Below are 15,077 nucleotides of genomic sequence, written 5' to 3' on the forward strand. Positions count from 1 at the left end.
TTCTCTTTTCATCTTTTGGAGCTGTTGGTTGATGTATTCAGCCAGTCTCTCATTTGAGTAATATATGTTTAAAATGTTTAGTGGTTCTTTGTCTACAGTTACCTTGAGCATTATATAATGTTCCTGCTTATCACTTTTTATGGTTTGCCCTCTGAGGTCAATTTTATCTGAGATTAGGATTGCAATCCCTGCTTTTTTTAAATTGCTGTTTGCTTGGTATATTTTTCTCCAGCCATTGCTTCTCAGCCTATTTTTGTCTGTAATCTTGAGATGTGTCTCCTATAGGCAGCAGATTGATGGGTTGTGTTTTCTAAACCAGTCTGCTAGCCTCAGCCTTTTAGTGCCTGAGTTCAGTTACTTGATATTCAGGGTTAAGAACTCCATCTGTGGACCCTGTGATGTCATCTTATATCATTTGTGTTGGGTGTTTTCCTACGTCCCTTTCTTATCAGTGTGTTGTGTGTGTGTGTGTGGTTCATTCTGACTTCTTTCCACTCTTAAGCCAATGCTATCTTGGGAACTGTTTTCTTTTTGATGCCCTCTGGGTGGAATTGTTCTATGTTGTGGTCTGTAATTGGTGCTTGGTGAGTGCTGTTCTTCTGTCCATACTGGGTTGTCAAAAATCTTTTGTAGGGCTGGGTTTCTTTTAACATATTCTTTGAGTTTTTACTTGTCTAGAAGACTCTTACATCTCCACCTATCTGGATAGATAATTTGGCTGGATAGAGTATTCATGAGTGTGTTATTTTCCTTCAATTTTTGGAATATGTTACTCCACTCTCTCCTCTTCTTCATAGTGTCCACTGATAGGTCTGAGAATTAAAGGGAGGGAGCAGAATGAGAACATAAACAAGCGAGTGACAATTTTTTTAACTGAAACGAACACCAGAAATAAAAAATTCATAATATATACATTTGATTGTTTGCATCATAATAAACAACAAATTGTGTTGAACAGCAAGGATGTTACTTTGAATATTAAGCTATGCCTTACCCAAGCCAGGCTGTTTACAATCACATCAATTACATGTGAAAACTGGACAATAAGTAAAATCTCCAAAGAGCTGATGGGTTGAATTATGGTGTTGGCAACAAATATTGAAAGTGCTGGGGGCTGCCAGAGAAGAAAAATTATTTCTTGAAAGAAGTACACCCAGAGTGAGGAAAGTTCATCTTACATATTTTGGACATGTTATCAAGAGAGACCAGTACTTTGATAAAGTGGAATGTCTGTGAAAAAGAGGAGCATCTTCAATGACATTGATTACAATGTGGCTGTAACATTGGGCTCAAACACACCAAACATTTGCTGATGGCCCAGGACTGCGAATGATTCATTGTGTTTTGCATATGACCACTATGTGATAGAGCTGCCCCAACAATGGCATCTAATAACAACAGTGGTTTTTGTTTTTGATATAGTAGAATAAGTAGTGAATTTGAAGAGAAATCATCATCAATTACTCAAGTAAAGCCGAGGGCTTTGGGAGAGAAGGCTGATTTGTGGAGTGGGGTTCCTCTGAACCCTTCATTTAATTGGAGGAGCTCGGCTTGCAGAGCCAGGGAGGTAGAAATGAGTGGGCTAAGACTGGAACTTACTAAAGTGGGGTATCTCTGGGCACTTAATTCAGGGAGCTGGGTTTGTGGACTCATGGAGCTTGAGCTGAATACCTTTCCTGAAAGGCTTTTGGTGGAATAGTATGCCCTTTGGGCATTTATTAAGAGGCCTGAAAGAACTTTGTAACATGTCCTGATGAACATTACAATCTATTAATTTCCTTAGTTAATCTTTTAAACGAATAATTTAAAAAATAATAAAATAAAATAAATATCTTAATCATGAATAAATAGCATCTGTGAGTTCTGTGTAGCCATTGCAATAGATATTAAAACCTAGATATAACAGCAGAGAATACTAGCGAAGACACTACAAAGTGCGAATATATCATTGCAAATCTTCTGTATTTTTATAGGAAGTATTGCAATATTACAGAGGACTGTGGTGGCACAGTGGTTGAAGCATTCAGATGCTAACCAATGGCAGATGATTCAAACACACCAGCTCTCTATAGGAAGCAGATGGGGCAATCCTGTTTTCCTATAGAAAACTATAGCCTTGGTAATTCCATGGGACAGTTCTACTCTGTCTTATATGGTTGTTAAGAGACAGAATAGATTCAACAGAATTGGGTCTTAGTTCAATATTAAATTTATGTAAATTACATTAAGTTAAAGGCACATACTGGTATTCCTACAACGACTTAAAACCATTGCAAAGAAAATAGTTATACAGCAACTACTAAAAAATTATTGCAAAGAAAATAGTTATAAATCAGTAACTATACTAGTGCTACACTAATTTCAACATCTTGATTTTTATAGAGGTGGCTTGTATCAATGCTGTATACCAGTAATAAATAGTGTCGTACTTCAGAAATTGAATTATTGGGCTGCCTTGGTCCTGACCATGTTTTCTTTTAAAATTACTTCCTTTTCCATATCTCAGTTTTGTTATCTGAGAAATGGAAATAAGAAAAGAATGAAGTGCTGTAAACATTAAATGAACAACCTATGTAATGAAGTTAATTTGCAAATTGTCTTTTAATTAGTGTTAACAATGATCATCTCTATTGAATCGATTAATGAGTGAAAATTGTACTTCTAAGTATTCCCGTCATCAGTATAGTAGAGTCATAAGTACTTTAAAAGTGGGGAGTCAGATAAAGTTATTCTTAAATTACCATGTGGACTTTATAATTTTGAAGTTTGAGGACAATCTGATTTGTGGAAAGAATGTATACAGACATTGTATTGTTGTGGAAAGAAAAATGATAAAAAATATGGTAACTTTTTGTGTCTAAAAAGCTGTCTCTAAAACAAGTAGACAGGAAGACACAAAGATTGAGACTTGGGGAAATGAAGGTGTTTTTCAGAATAAATTTGAAATTGGACTCATACTTGAAGTTCTTGAGACAGCAGTAAGGTGACGGTGAATTCCTGCTTTTGTTATGCTTCTCACAGTGGATTTTGAAGGATAATTCTGAATTCTGTCATCGAAGACTGTCCACTTACACTTGGTTAGGTCAGTTTTCTCATTTTAAAAATGTAAATATTAGCCCTATTTCATTAAGTTGTAAATTTTACAAGTGATCTAACATGTGCAAATAATTATGTAGTACATTAAAGATACAAAGCTAAACTTCGAATCACAATCCTAACATCTCTTTGTTTACACTCCCCTCTCCTTTTGCCCCCAAAGAATAGTCCCAGCTAATGACAAGAGGTGTAATTAGTAATATTTCCTGAAACTGCATCCACTGGGATGGGGCAATCCTTAGAGAAAGGGGCTGTTTTGATGGAAATAGATGATTCAACACCTAGGGTGAGGGTAGAAGCAGGTTTCTTGCTATCATTTGGGAAGGTGGCTTTTTGCTCAGAAGGACATTCCTGAGATGGATCTCCAGGCCTTTCTGCTGTTTGCAGGCCTGCTAGGCAGCATTCTAGTGTATGTCTTCTGAGAAACCAAAGTTGCTTTCCTAGAGGAAGCCCTTTCAGGTGAGTGGAGAAGCCTCCCTTACCTAAGCACCCTTATGCCTTGGTTCAAAGCAGCTCTTTGGGAGGTAGAAGATCCTAATGGCCGAGAGATCCCAAGGCTCAAACTCCTTTGACCGATGATTCTCCCATATAAAGGAACCCTGTCTTCCTCTGCCTATGCAGTTTTTAAAGGATAAACATTATGAGTGGGGGTGGGGATTGTATAACACAGGCAATATTATTGAGCAAGCTAAGACTTATTCTGTTTCCTGTTAGTGAGTATTCCAGAGTGTCTGAGGTGGGTTACCTGGGGGAAATTAGCTAGATTCGTCTTTGAAAGGGTTTCAAAGAAACCCTTGTTTTCTAGTCCCTACTCTTTGTTACTTCAGGAATGTCCTGTCACCTCCCTTGACCTCTGCTGTCAGTACTATAAAATACACTCTCTCAAGCTCTCTGACTCTAGGTTTTTACAGGCAATATACATGCATTTGCGTGTGTATTTTTATGTGACATTATGTGTATGATGTACAGCTATCTCTAGCTGCTACTTCCATACATATTTCAATGTGTATGTATGCCTGACATACCTGTGAATATGCTCACTAATGGTAGATATGTAAGATGGGGTTTTGAGTGTGAGAAAGGTACATAATTTGGGGGATGCTTTGTGGTATCTGCATCTGCACATAGGATTATGTATGTGTTAGTATATGTAGTTATCTATGTACTTTTGTAAAAAAATGGTGCATAAGAATGTTTGTGTATTTGTAAATATGTGTATGCACATCTAGGCACGTGAGAATGAGTCCTTACACAGGTAGCTAATGTAACACATATCTCATGTGTGGCTGAAATCTAAATCTAAATCTAGAATTCCTTTTCAAGTTACAACAGGCACAGAGGAAAAAGAATCCACTTCATCGTGCCTTCTCCAAAGGTTAGGCATCTACCAACAAGGTGGAAGAAATCGACAGATCCATGAGGGGCATCGTTCAGAATGGGGCTAAGTAATGCAACCTCCTGGAGGGGCTTTGTCTTCCTGGGCTTTTCCAGTTTTGGGGACCTGCAACTCCTGCTCTTTGCCATATTCCTCTCCCTCTATCTCATCACTCTGACCAGCAATGTCTTCATTATTTTAGTTATTAGGCTGGATAGCCATCTGCACATACCCATGTACCTCTTCCTTTCTTATCTATCTTTCTCTGAAACCTGCTATACCCTGGGCATTATCCCCAGGATGCTCTCTGGCCTGGTCATGGGGGATCAAGCTATCTCCTATGTGGGCTGTGCTACCCAGATGTTCTTCTCTGCCTCATGGGCCTGTACCAACTGCTTCCTTCTGACTGTCATGGGCTTCGACAGATACGTGGCCATCTGTGCTCCATTGCATTACGTCAGCCGCATGCATCCTACCCTCTGTGCCCAGCTTGTAGTCACCTCCTTTCTAGGTGGGTATCTCTTTGGGCTGGGGATGACACTAGTCATTTTCCGCCTCCCATTTTGTAGCTCCCACGAAATCCAGCACTTCTTTTGTGACACGCCCCCAGTGCTGAGCCTCGCCTGTGGAGATACGGGTCTGAGTGAGCTGGGGATCCTCATCCTCAGTCTGCTGGTCCTCCTGATATCCTTTTCTCTCCTCACCATCTCCTATGCCTACATCCTGTCAGCCATCCTAAGGATCCCCTCTGCTGAGGGCCGGAAGAAAGCCTTCTCCACCTGTGCCTCCCACCTCACCGTCGTCATTGTTCACTATGGCTGTGCCTCCTTTATGTACTTGAGGCCCAAGGCCAGCTATTCTCTGGAGCGGGATCAGCTTATTGCTGTCACCTATACTGTGGTGACTCCTCTCCTCAACCCCATCGTTTATAGTCTAAGGAATCGGGCTGTGCAGACAGCTCTGAAAAATGCTTTCCAAGGAAGATTACTGGGAAAAGGATGAGTGTGAGCTCAATGAGACAGTCAGTCCCCTTGGAGCAGGCTGAACATAAGATGGGAAACTCACCCCAGTGGGCCAGATATCCAAGGGATTAGGCTAAAGGTATCCCACCTTGAAGCCCCGGATGAGCTCTATTCTGCCCCCAAAACTTCCACCAGGGCTGTTTGGTCTCGCTGTTCTGCTTGCCAACCATAGCTACATTGAATTCAAGATATTAATTTTTACTTTCAGATTCTCTGGTGCCACCCTAGTTGCTGAAACCCAATTTATTGACAACTTTCGAACTGATTTGAATAAAATCAAGGAAGCTTGAAATGATCATGTTGAAGGCAGGACTGACAGGGACCATATCAGGAATGCTTTAAAAATTTAGATTCATGTGACCATATCAGGAATGCTGCAAAAATTTAGATTCATGTGACCTAGAATCTTTTCCCAAGAACCTAAAGTCAGTGAATAGCAAGTGAAAGCTCAGTTTGAATCCTATCCTCAGTGAAAAGAGGATATTCTCTGTCCTCCACCAGAGTCTTTTTATCATGTTAATATGCGTCTTTTGCTGTCTCTGGTTTAATTTGCTCCCTTTCTTTTAACCAGTTCTAGCTGGGTAGATTTTATTTCAAACAATATATTTATTGCTTAGGTTCCTTTAGATGTCATTCTCCAGTGGCCACATGACCATGGGCATTAGGAAACTTTGCAGCATGGGGGTCACTTACACTTCTCCAACAAGGACACCATCCTGTTAGATTTGTGGCAGGCTTTTCTATCCTGCCTATTCTCTTCTCTACCTGAAATGTAGTGTTCACAGTGCCAGGCATTCTTAGGAATAAATAGAAGAGTGATCAACTCCTACAGCTAACAGGCAGGAGCTTCAATGTGGGCTCTGGAACGTACTAGATGTGAGACCTTGGTAAGTTACTTTTTCTGTTTCCATGTCTTCACCTAAGATTTCATTCTTTTGTGTTGCTGACTAAAGAAGCATGCATGCAAAAACTTGGTATGATAGCAAGGTTATAGTAATCTTGCAATAAATGTCAATTACAACTGTTAATGACATGTTATCCCAAGTGAGTAGGTGCAAATGATTAATGTGCTCTGCTAGGCAAATGCTGGGCTTTGAATCCTCCCAATGGCACCTCAGAGAAAGATCCTAAAAATCAGCTATTGGCAACCACATGGAGCCCCTTTGCTGACACATATGGAATCCCCATGAGGCAGAGTTGATTAGACAGCAACTGGTTATTAGTAAGCAAAATACTGGTGGCTTTTAGAAGGACAGGTTGATCAAGGCAGATGATCAGAGACGCCTTCACGTCTGAAGTTGTACTTACACATGGGCGCACTGAGTGAAGGAAAAGGGTATTTTGATGGAACATTAATAAAGCTTAGAGGTAAGTCAGAATGCCCCAATTCCTGATGAGTTGTCAAAAGGACTACATATGCCCCACTGATGACTCTGAAAAGTGAGTCAGAGTTAAGACTTTGTGTTAGGGGCAGCACCAGCCTTTATAGCTTGCATTCGATTCAGTCCATTTGGAAGTGCGAAACCGGACAGTGAAAACATGTGAGCAGAGAATGCAGTGTCATTTGAGAAACAATGTAGGGAAGGTGACCCAGCAGAGAGAGGACGATGAGCTACAGCATAAAGACCCCAGAAGCAAGAGATCCGTGAGAAACCCATTGCCGTCTCCTGAAAGAAAGGCAACGCAGGCCTAAACTGGGACCGTGCTGATAGAACCTGATGAAAATAACCAACACAAGAGGCTTTACAAAGGTAGGGTCTTCATGATCTATCAGTGAGTTCAAAGTGGTCACGAGATGAGAGAAGAAAGGGAGGAATGTCTGTCAAAGGGATCTTTTTAAGCTACAGATGCAGATGTGGCATTCTGTCAGAAACCTGTAAACTAATGTTCATCGCAGCATGTTTCACAATATCCAAAAAGTAGAAATAAACAAAATGCTGATTAGCATATGGATGGATAAACAAAATGTGACCTACACACACAATGAAATATTATCCATAAAGAAAAGTGAAGTCCTGGCACATACCACATGAAGACACCTTGAAAATAGTATACTGAATGAAATAAGCCAGTTGCTGAAAGGAAAAATGCTGTATAATCCCAGCACATCAAATATCAAATGTGTAAAGAAACCAAAGATTGTTAGTGGTTACCGTAGGTCAGAAAAGGGAGAAAAGGTGGAGTTTTTGCTCAGGGAGCATTGCCTTTATGAGTTTACGATGGTTGTACAACAGGAAGAATATAATCCATATCACTGCATTAAACATGCAGAAGTCATTGACTTGAAATGTTTTATTGTGTATATTTTCACCATAATAAAAAACTGAATGCTATTTTTAATCAATTGTCTCTATTTGTCTGGAGCAAAAGAAAAAGGAGAGTTAGGAATAGGGGAGAAAATAGATGGTGTGGCTAATTGCTTCCATGAACAACTGCTTCCTGTGTAATGAGACATGTACCGAATGGTGCCCAGTTACCAATAGTGAACATTTTGAACAAAGATTCTATAGAATAATCTTGGTTAAAAGAAGGAAAATGTATAACAGAAGTAAAAATTCTCATGGAATCCAGCTTTTCTGGAGGCATGGAGGCTTAATAATCCCTTGAAACTATTGCGTTGATACAACTTTTGAACTTTAAACTAAAAAAATATCTTCTAACACCTTGGATAGTAAATTATGTCTAGCTTGAGGATTGTGATCTTTTAATATAGACCTATCTGAGTAAAACTGACTACAGGAACTCAAAAGATTAGATAGAAAATGTAGGGGCCAATGAGTTTTGGTGGTGGGTGGAACAACTCAGTCATGGAGGATGAGAATAATTTCACAACTTAAATAATATAAACAATGTCACTAAATTGGACATGTAGAAATTGTTGAATTACATTATGTTATACTGTGTTTAGTAACAACAATTACAAAAATACAATATGAAAATTTATTTATTCTATAATTAGGAAAAACACAATAATAAAAATATATAGAACATAACAAATACAAAATAAAGACTTGCACCCTTTAATAATGATTAGGTACATTTAAAACAAGCCTATAACCTCCTCTCCTCCAATTCTTCCACCCCTTATGCCTCTCAAGCTTGGCTTCTATTAGATCCTGAAATAAATGTAATGAACACACACACACACACACACACAAAACCAACTTCTCACCCCTTCACTTGCCCCCATCATTTCTAAAACATCCCACCACAGTAGGATTTTCTATGATTCACGAGGAGCTGTTGTATCCGTTGCCAAAGTGGGAATTGGTGAAGCCCACATAGTCATAGCCGGCGTGGTGACTTCGACCTTGTGGATCCACGTATTGCTGCATATGTGAAGTACAAAATGACACTTGTTCTGGAGTTAAGGCCTGAAAAGCACAGAAAGAGAGATATACTGTAGTATAAGGAAAGCTGATTTCGTGGGCTTGCTGAAATCCCTTAAAATCAGGGGGTGGAGAGGGTCTAGAAAAAGAAGCCAGTCCTGTTCTTATGGCACAGTTCTTTATACATCTATGGTTTCAAATCATGAAGACCAACTGAACTCTCCAACCAGCTCTTTCCTGGAGTCGAATTGATTCTGATCACATTATTCATTCCACGCCCTAAATTTGGTTTATTAAACTAAAAAAAAAAAAAGAAGAAGAAAAGAAAGAACCTTAAAAACTGAGTTGCCAATTTTAGATCGACCTCCAGTAGTCAATAGACAACCAAAATAGGTTTTAGAACTGGGCCAAGACATATGAAATGGGAACAACAATAAAGGTATCTTGCACAAGGGGAAGTCTCAGAAAAGGAAATGCCGTCGACAGTAAGCATGCAGGTGCGAGATGACCCCAATCTAGATGGCAGTGATAACACATCGAGAACAGAAAGAGCCAAAATCTGACCTGCTTCATATCTTCTTTGGTAATATAAGCCTTGCCTTCTGCCAGAGCCTGGAAGCCATTCTCTATTTCATCACTGGACTTGATGTTCTCTGACTCCTTGTCGATCAAGAAGGAAGTATAGTCTTCCAATGAGACATAGCCCTTCCTGTGGAGAAAAAAAAATGGATCAGGAATTCTGTCCTCTCAAGACTCAGTCTCATCCTCCACAGTCTCAGAGACAGGGAAGACGAATTCTCCAAGTTTCTCTTCCAATTGAGTTCTCAGAGACTAAGACTCTGGACTTGACTTTGTTTTCCCTCTTGACTCGCTTTATAGCTAAATAAATGCTGTTTGATTCTTAAGTTCCAGACTCTGTTTCCACATGTGTTAGTCAATCTAATTTCCCTTCAGTGTTGAAATTAAATTATCCTCTTCTCTTGCTTTTGGAATCAGAAGGTAATTATCTCTAATTATATCGTAACAAATTCTTCCCAAATTAGACACTCAACAAGATGGCTTGACACAGTGGCTGCAAGATTGGGTGAAGATATAACAACAATTGTGAGGGTGGTTCAGGACCAGCCAGAGTTTCCTTCTGTTGCATTTATGTCCTGACCCCACAGTGATCAACCCACACCAATTCCCACCTTTACAAAACTGTGGCGTCTGAAGCATCCATGTTCCTTAGCACCACAAATACATGAAGGAATTCTGCTCACAATTCCTTCAGCAGAACCGCTGAGATTTGTGGAGCAGACACCAACCATAAATTGAAAAAATAAATAAATAAAACCAAACAAACACCAATAACCACTGGTCGAATTATTTCTAAATCATTGACTTCTAAGCCTATTCTGAAAGGGTACCCAAGACTGACCAGTGTATCTATAATAGCTAGGATTGACTCAATGGCAATGGCATTTTATGTTTATTGGTTTGTTGTATAATTCCCATTCTAAGATTAGTTCATTTTGTGATGTTTGGAACATTTTTTAGCATTTGAACTTGTTGTTCCAAGCCTCACGGACTCCTGTGGGCAGGCCCTTGGTCGCTCGCCTACCTCCCTGGATCAACAGCATTCAGGAACTTCTCAAACTTGGGCTCAGGTTCATCGTCCTCCACCATAGGCAAGTAGTAATTGAGTCCTCTTAGGCATGATCGGAATTCCTTGTGAGTCAACCGCCCTGTCAAATTTCCATCAAAGTGTCTGAAGAAGAAAAACACTGCATCAATCTTAATAGAAACCCAGATAACAGGAGAAAGGACAAGTTCTTTGTGCCTCAGCTGGAGTTTCACTAATGCTTCTCAAGGTTGTCAGGGAACTAAATAAGTATACTGTTGGTGCCCCTTGTGTGATTCCCACACAGTAGGTGGAGTGGGACACATAATGCTTTGAACATGGAAATAACGCGTTTTCACAAATCCAAAAATTTATAGACACAGTAAAACCAATGATTGAACCTAGTTGACATACCTAGACATTAATTCAATAGGAAATGTTTGGAAAATACAGAACTCTACTGTGAAATTATACTCACTTATAGGTTGTGCTAAACTCCTTTAGTGATTCTTCACTCACACCTACTGTATCCCTGTTGGGGAGGAAATCAATAAAGTAGGATGTAAACTATTGTCAGGAAACATGGTATGTGACAAAAAAAAGAGAAAATTTAATAGACATTATGCAAGATCAAGGGTTGGTAGAATCTAGCCTGCCATTAGCTTTTATACAGTCTCTGAATTAAGAATTGTTTATAGCTTTTAAATATTAAAAATAGTCAGAACATAACATTTTATAAAGCATGAAAAGTATATGAAATTCAAAATATTGTGCTCATAGATAAAGTTTTAATAGAACTTGGCCAAACTATCTAGTTACTTGCTATCTATATCTGCTTTTACAATAGCACCCAATAAAATGTATCCTCAACCTTCCCCAGCCCTCAGTACTTGGCCTGGATCTGTTGTTCGAGGTTGTGCTGCATCCGCATCCCAAGCTGGTACAGCTGGTCCCACTGCTGGGCCAGTCCAATGGTGCTGTATTTTATGTCAAGGATTAGTGCCTCCTCCAAGTTGTCACCCATATCCTCAATTTTGGTCAGGTGACGCTTCATGGCCTGGATCTCCTTCTGCTTCCTCTGGAGAGGCATACGAGAGGGAGAAAGACAATTACCCAGGGTACTGGCTCCATGCCAGGTGTTGGGGAAGGGGAACAAAAGAAAATGACTTAGAATTGCCTCCTCATTGCTTCACTTCAATTATCCTACCATCAGTAAAAATGGACTATTCAGTAAAATCACCCCACTCTCGAAGTTCTTTCTCCTTTATGAAACGGGCCAGATGAGATAACTGCGAAGATACCTGCAATTTCATAGTTACATAAATCTAAGACTTAGTCACATACTTCAGTGCTCCATTTCGTGAATTACCTGCATTAATTGCAGAGGAACTCCCGTGACCATTTAAGTGCCCAGTCATCAGACTGGGCACACTTATATTGTCTGTTCCCTATCATTCATGGATTTGTACAAGCTTTTTCTATGTAATAAATTCCATGCTTTCTTAATGGGGAGCTATTGTCTTCAAGAAGAGGTGAATTGGGTAGTAAAAAAATCTTAAATATTAAAATGGTTTGTGCCCAATCCAAAAATCAACCCTCCCAATCCCATTGCCTTCCAGGTGATTCTGATGCATAGCAACTTGAGTTAGTTAATTGTGCCAGCCTGGCCGATAATCACATGTGGGGCTGGTTGAAAGGCGGAGGGATAAACAGGTGGTGAAGCCTCGCCTTTCTAGCTCTCGGGTCTCTTGTTTTGTGATGGTCGCTCCAGGGTGCAGCTGCCTTAGCAGTTCCCTGCTTCTGCTTGCAAGATTGACTTCCTACAAGACATCCCCAAGGAGAAGCCACGTGGACCTATCCCGATGCAACCCTGGGTGCTGGAGCAGCCGTGTGGAGACCCCTGCCAGTGCTGAGATGCTTGTTCGTTCACTGACTCAGCTTTCCTCCTGCAGTCGGCATCATTGCCTCTGTTTTGTGAGGTGGAGGACTTAGTGGACTGGTGTTGGGTTAATGGGTTAATGTTGGACTTGTGGGCTTGGGCAGCATTGGGTTGGGATGTTTTCATGATGCACATTTTCTTTACATAAAACTCTCTTATACATGAGTCACTGTGGATTTGTTTCTCCAAAGTACCCAGACTAATACACAACTCTATAAGACAGAGTAGGGCAGTCCCAGAATTTCTGAGGCCATAATCTACACAGCGGGAGACTGCTACATCTTTTCATTGTGGAGTAGCTGTGGGTCTTTCAGTTAGCAGCCCATCACTTTAAGCACTGTGACACCAGATTCCTCGATGTTCCATTTCACCTGACATGATTTTACTCTTTTTTGGTAATTTCTCTCATAAGAAGGAAATCACATAATTAAAATTTTATCATGGGGATGCAATTATAAAAATAACGTTGAGAAATACTGCTCAGCACAAAGCTTCACCCAATACTCAGAAGACGTTTGAAGGTTCAATACATCACAATTTCCAGTCTTCCATATTGTAGACTAGGAACGTTGACATGTTTTCCCTTATTTCATCCCTACTACAACTCAAAAAAGTAAGTGCAAATTCAATTAACGAGATAAAAGTAAACAGAGGTGCATATCCATACAGTGGCTTATGATTGGACGCATATTGATGGCTGAGTTAGAACTAGAGTCTTAAACTCTTGAGTTTCAACCAGAGAGTTTAATTAAAAGTATCATCATGTCCTATGAGATTTTTTTTTCTTTTTCGCACTCTTTAATTCTTGCGATATCTTCAACCAATTAACAAGAGCCACTTACTTTATTTGCTTCCAATTGGGATTCCAGTGTTCCTGTTTCTTTGAGCAAAGATCTAGTTATGAACCAGAGGAAAACATTACTCATAATACCAGAGGTCAATATTTCATACAGACATAACAATCCAAAGGCCCTAAACTTCTCTATTTCCACTTGTCCCAAGTTGCATGGACGTTTTCATGGTCTCTGTTATGGATTGAATTGTGTCCTTCAAAAATATATGCTGAAGTCCTCACCCCAATCCTCGTGAAAATAATTTTTTTTTGGAAATAGGGTGTTTATTTGACAATATTATCAGTTAAATGATACCATATTAGGGTGGGTTCTAATTCTAATTATTTCTTATGGGTATATTCTAAAGGGGAGAACAAACAGAAAGAAATCAGAGGCCCTTTGATGATGGAAGCAGGTGAATCTAGTAATGCCCAGGATTGCCAACGGTCTCCAGAATTTAGGAGAGAATCATCGAGCAGTTCTTCTCTCCAAGGCCTCAGAAGAAACTGGCCTGGCCAATACCTTGATTTGGGCTTCTAGCCTCCAGAAATATAAGAAAATTAACTTTTGTTTTTTAAAACTAGACATTTTGTGGTATCGTGCTATGGCACCCCTAAGTAATAAGGCAGTGCCAACCCCTCTGTCTATAAGTCATCTTGCTTGATTGAAAATAAGGGGGAAAGACCTGTCCTTGTCTGACCTCGAGTAGACTCCAATACCCACCTCCTCGTTCTTATCAACAGACATACCCTGGACCTAATGCAGATATGATTCCATCTTCTATCATCTGGCTTAGTACTTCAGAATGATCTAGTCTATCTAGTTTCTCTGTGTCTCCTCACATTTTTATTCAGGTACTATCATATTGTGATGAAATACATCTAGCTCAGTAAAAAGTCTTCCTTGACAACTCCTCCAGAAAAGGACATAGCACCATAAAAATATTAATAAAAAATACTGACCCATCGAGAAAATAAGCCCTGGTCACGGAGGTCCAAAACAGGAATATGAGAGAGAAAAGGGAAATTGTCTGTTAGGATGGATTATTTCAACAATCTGTTTCCTCAGATTTATGAGGCTTCTCTAACCTTTTAGTAACACAGTACTAAAGGTACTTTTCCTAAAGGCTTCCCCAAGTAAAGGCGCACAGAATATTTTGTGAAATCATCGGGACCGAGAGCACAGGCGTGTTGGAATATGTCAGGGAGGGGCCCAAGCTGCAAGATGATAAAGGAACCAAAGTCAGAGGCAAAAGACAGGGAGTTGAGCTTCCTCTGTCTGCTGCCACCTGGTATTTAGCCATGCCACAAGATTTCCTCTTGTTTATGGTCTATTTACCGTAGAAATAGTAAATATCATATCTTTTGTAAATTAGCACTTTAACCCCTAAACTCCACAATTGGAAGTGGTGTCCCAATTTTGACCATTTATTCTAAACTATTATTTCCATTAAGCTTCTAATTTTCTGGGTCATTTGCCCCCACAAGATATGAAAAATGTTATCTTCACATGTATAGCATTTACTCAAAGCAATGAGCATATATCTTCTTCCTTGATTCTCATTACAGTTTTAGGAGGTAGGCAACATAGTCGCTTCATATTAGGTGTTCACAGTCAGCGCTGCTCATGGCTGTGCTGATAAACACTTATGTGACCTTGAACAAGATAATTTATCCATTTGAACATCTTTTCTCACTTGGAAACAATGGCAATAAAATTTGCACTTCACCATTTTCAAGGTTGTTCTGAAAGATGAGTGAGGTAATGCATATAAGAGTATTTTCTAAGGTGCAAAGAAGCATGCAAACATAAGGGCCAATTATTTTTTTTAATGTAATTACAGGGGAAAAAAAGCTAAGAGTATTCTGGGGAAAATACAG

General features: G+C 39.7%; 2 protein-coding genes across 3 annotated transcripts in view; one reads left to right on the forward strand and one right to left on the reverse strand.

Moving 5' to 3' along the window:
- Positions 1 to 4,531: 4,531 nt before the first annotated feature.
- LOC101655709 (olfactory receptor 10Z1) lies at positions 4,532 to 5,473 on the forward strand. Its single transcript, XM_004714728.1, has one exon. The coding sequence runs from the start codon at positions 4,532 to 4,534 to the stop codon at positions 5,471 to 5,473; it is 942 nt and encodes a 313-aa protein (XP_004714785.1).
- Positions 5,474 to 8,591: 3,118 nt separating this feature from the next.
- The window catches only part of SPTA1 (spectrin alpha, erythrocytic 1), an 81,257-nt gene continuing 74,771 nt past the window's right edge, over positions 8,592 to 15,077 (reverse strand). For both annotated transcript variants that reach the window (XM_004714792.3, XM_045298429.1), the window contains exons 46-52: positions 14,160 to 14,177; positions 13,207 to 13,258; positions 11,316 to 11,503; positions 10,904 to 10,957; positions 10,426 to 10,572; positions 9,387 to 9,531; positions 8,592 to 8,867 (exon numbers count right to left, since the gene is read on the reverse strand). In XM_004714792.3, coding sequence (XP_004714849.2) covers positions 8,724 to 8,867; positions 9,387 to 9,531; positions 10,426 to 10,572; positions 10,904 to 10,957; positions 11,316 to 11,503; positions 13,207 to 13,258; positions 14,160 to 14,177 — 748 coding nt within the window. In that variant the 3' untranslated portion in view covers positions 8,592 to 8,723. The remainder of the gene's footprint in view (positions 8,868 to 9,386; positions 9,532 to 10,425; positions 10,573 to 10,903; positions 10,958 to 11,315; positions 11,504 to 13,206; positions 13,259 to 14,159; positions 14,178 to 15,077) is intronic.

The sequence above is a fragment of the Echinops telfairi genome, unplaced genomic scaffold (genome assembly GCF_000313985.2).
Source record: "Echinops telfairi isolate 266 unplaced genomic scaffold, ASM31398v2 ScPeMD7_7425;HRSCAF=8463, whole genome shotgun sequence".
In the NCBI taxonomy this organism is placed as follows: domain Eukaryota; kingdom Metazoa; phylum Chordata; class Mammalia; order Afrosoricida; family Tenrecidae; genus Echinops; species Echinops telfairi.

What these genes read in the sequence shown, in the direction of transcription:
- LOC101655709 (XM_004714728.1), top strand. Translation starts at nt 4,532, where the DNA reads ATGGGGCTAAGTAATGCAACCTCCTGGAGGGGCTTTGTCTTCCTGGGC.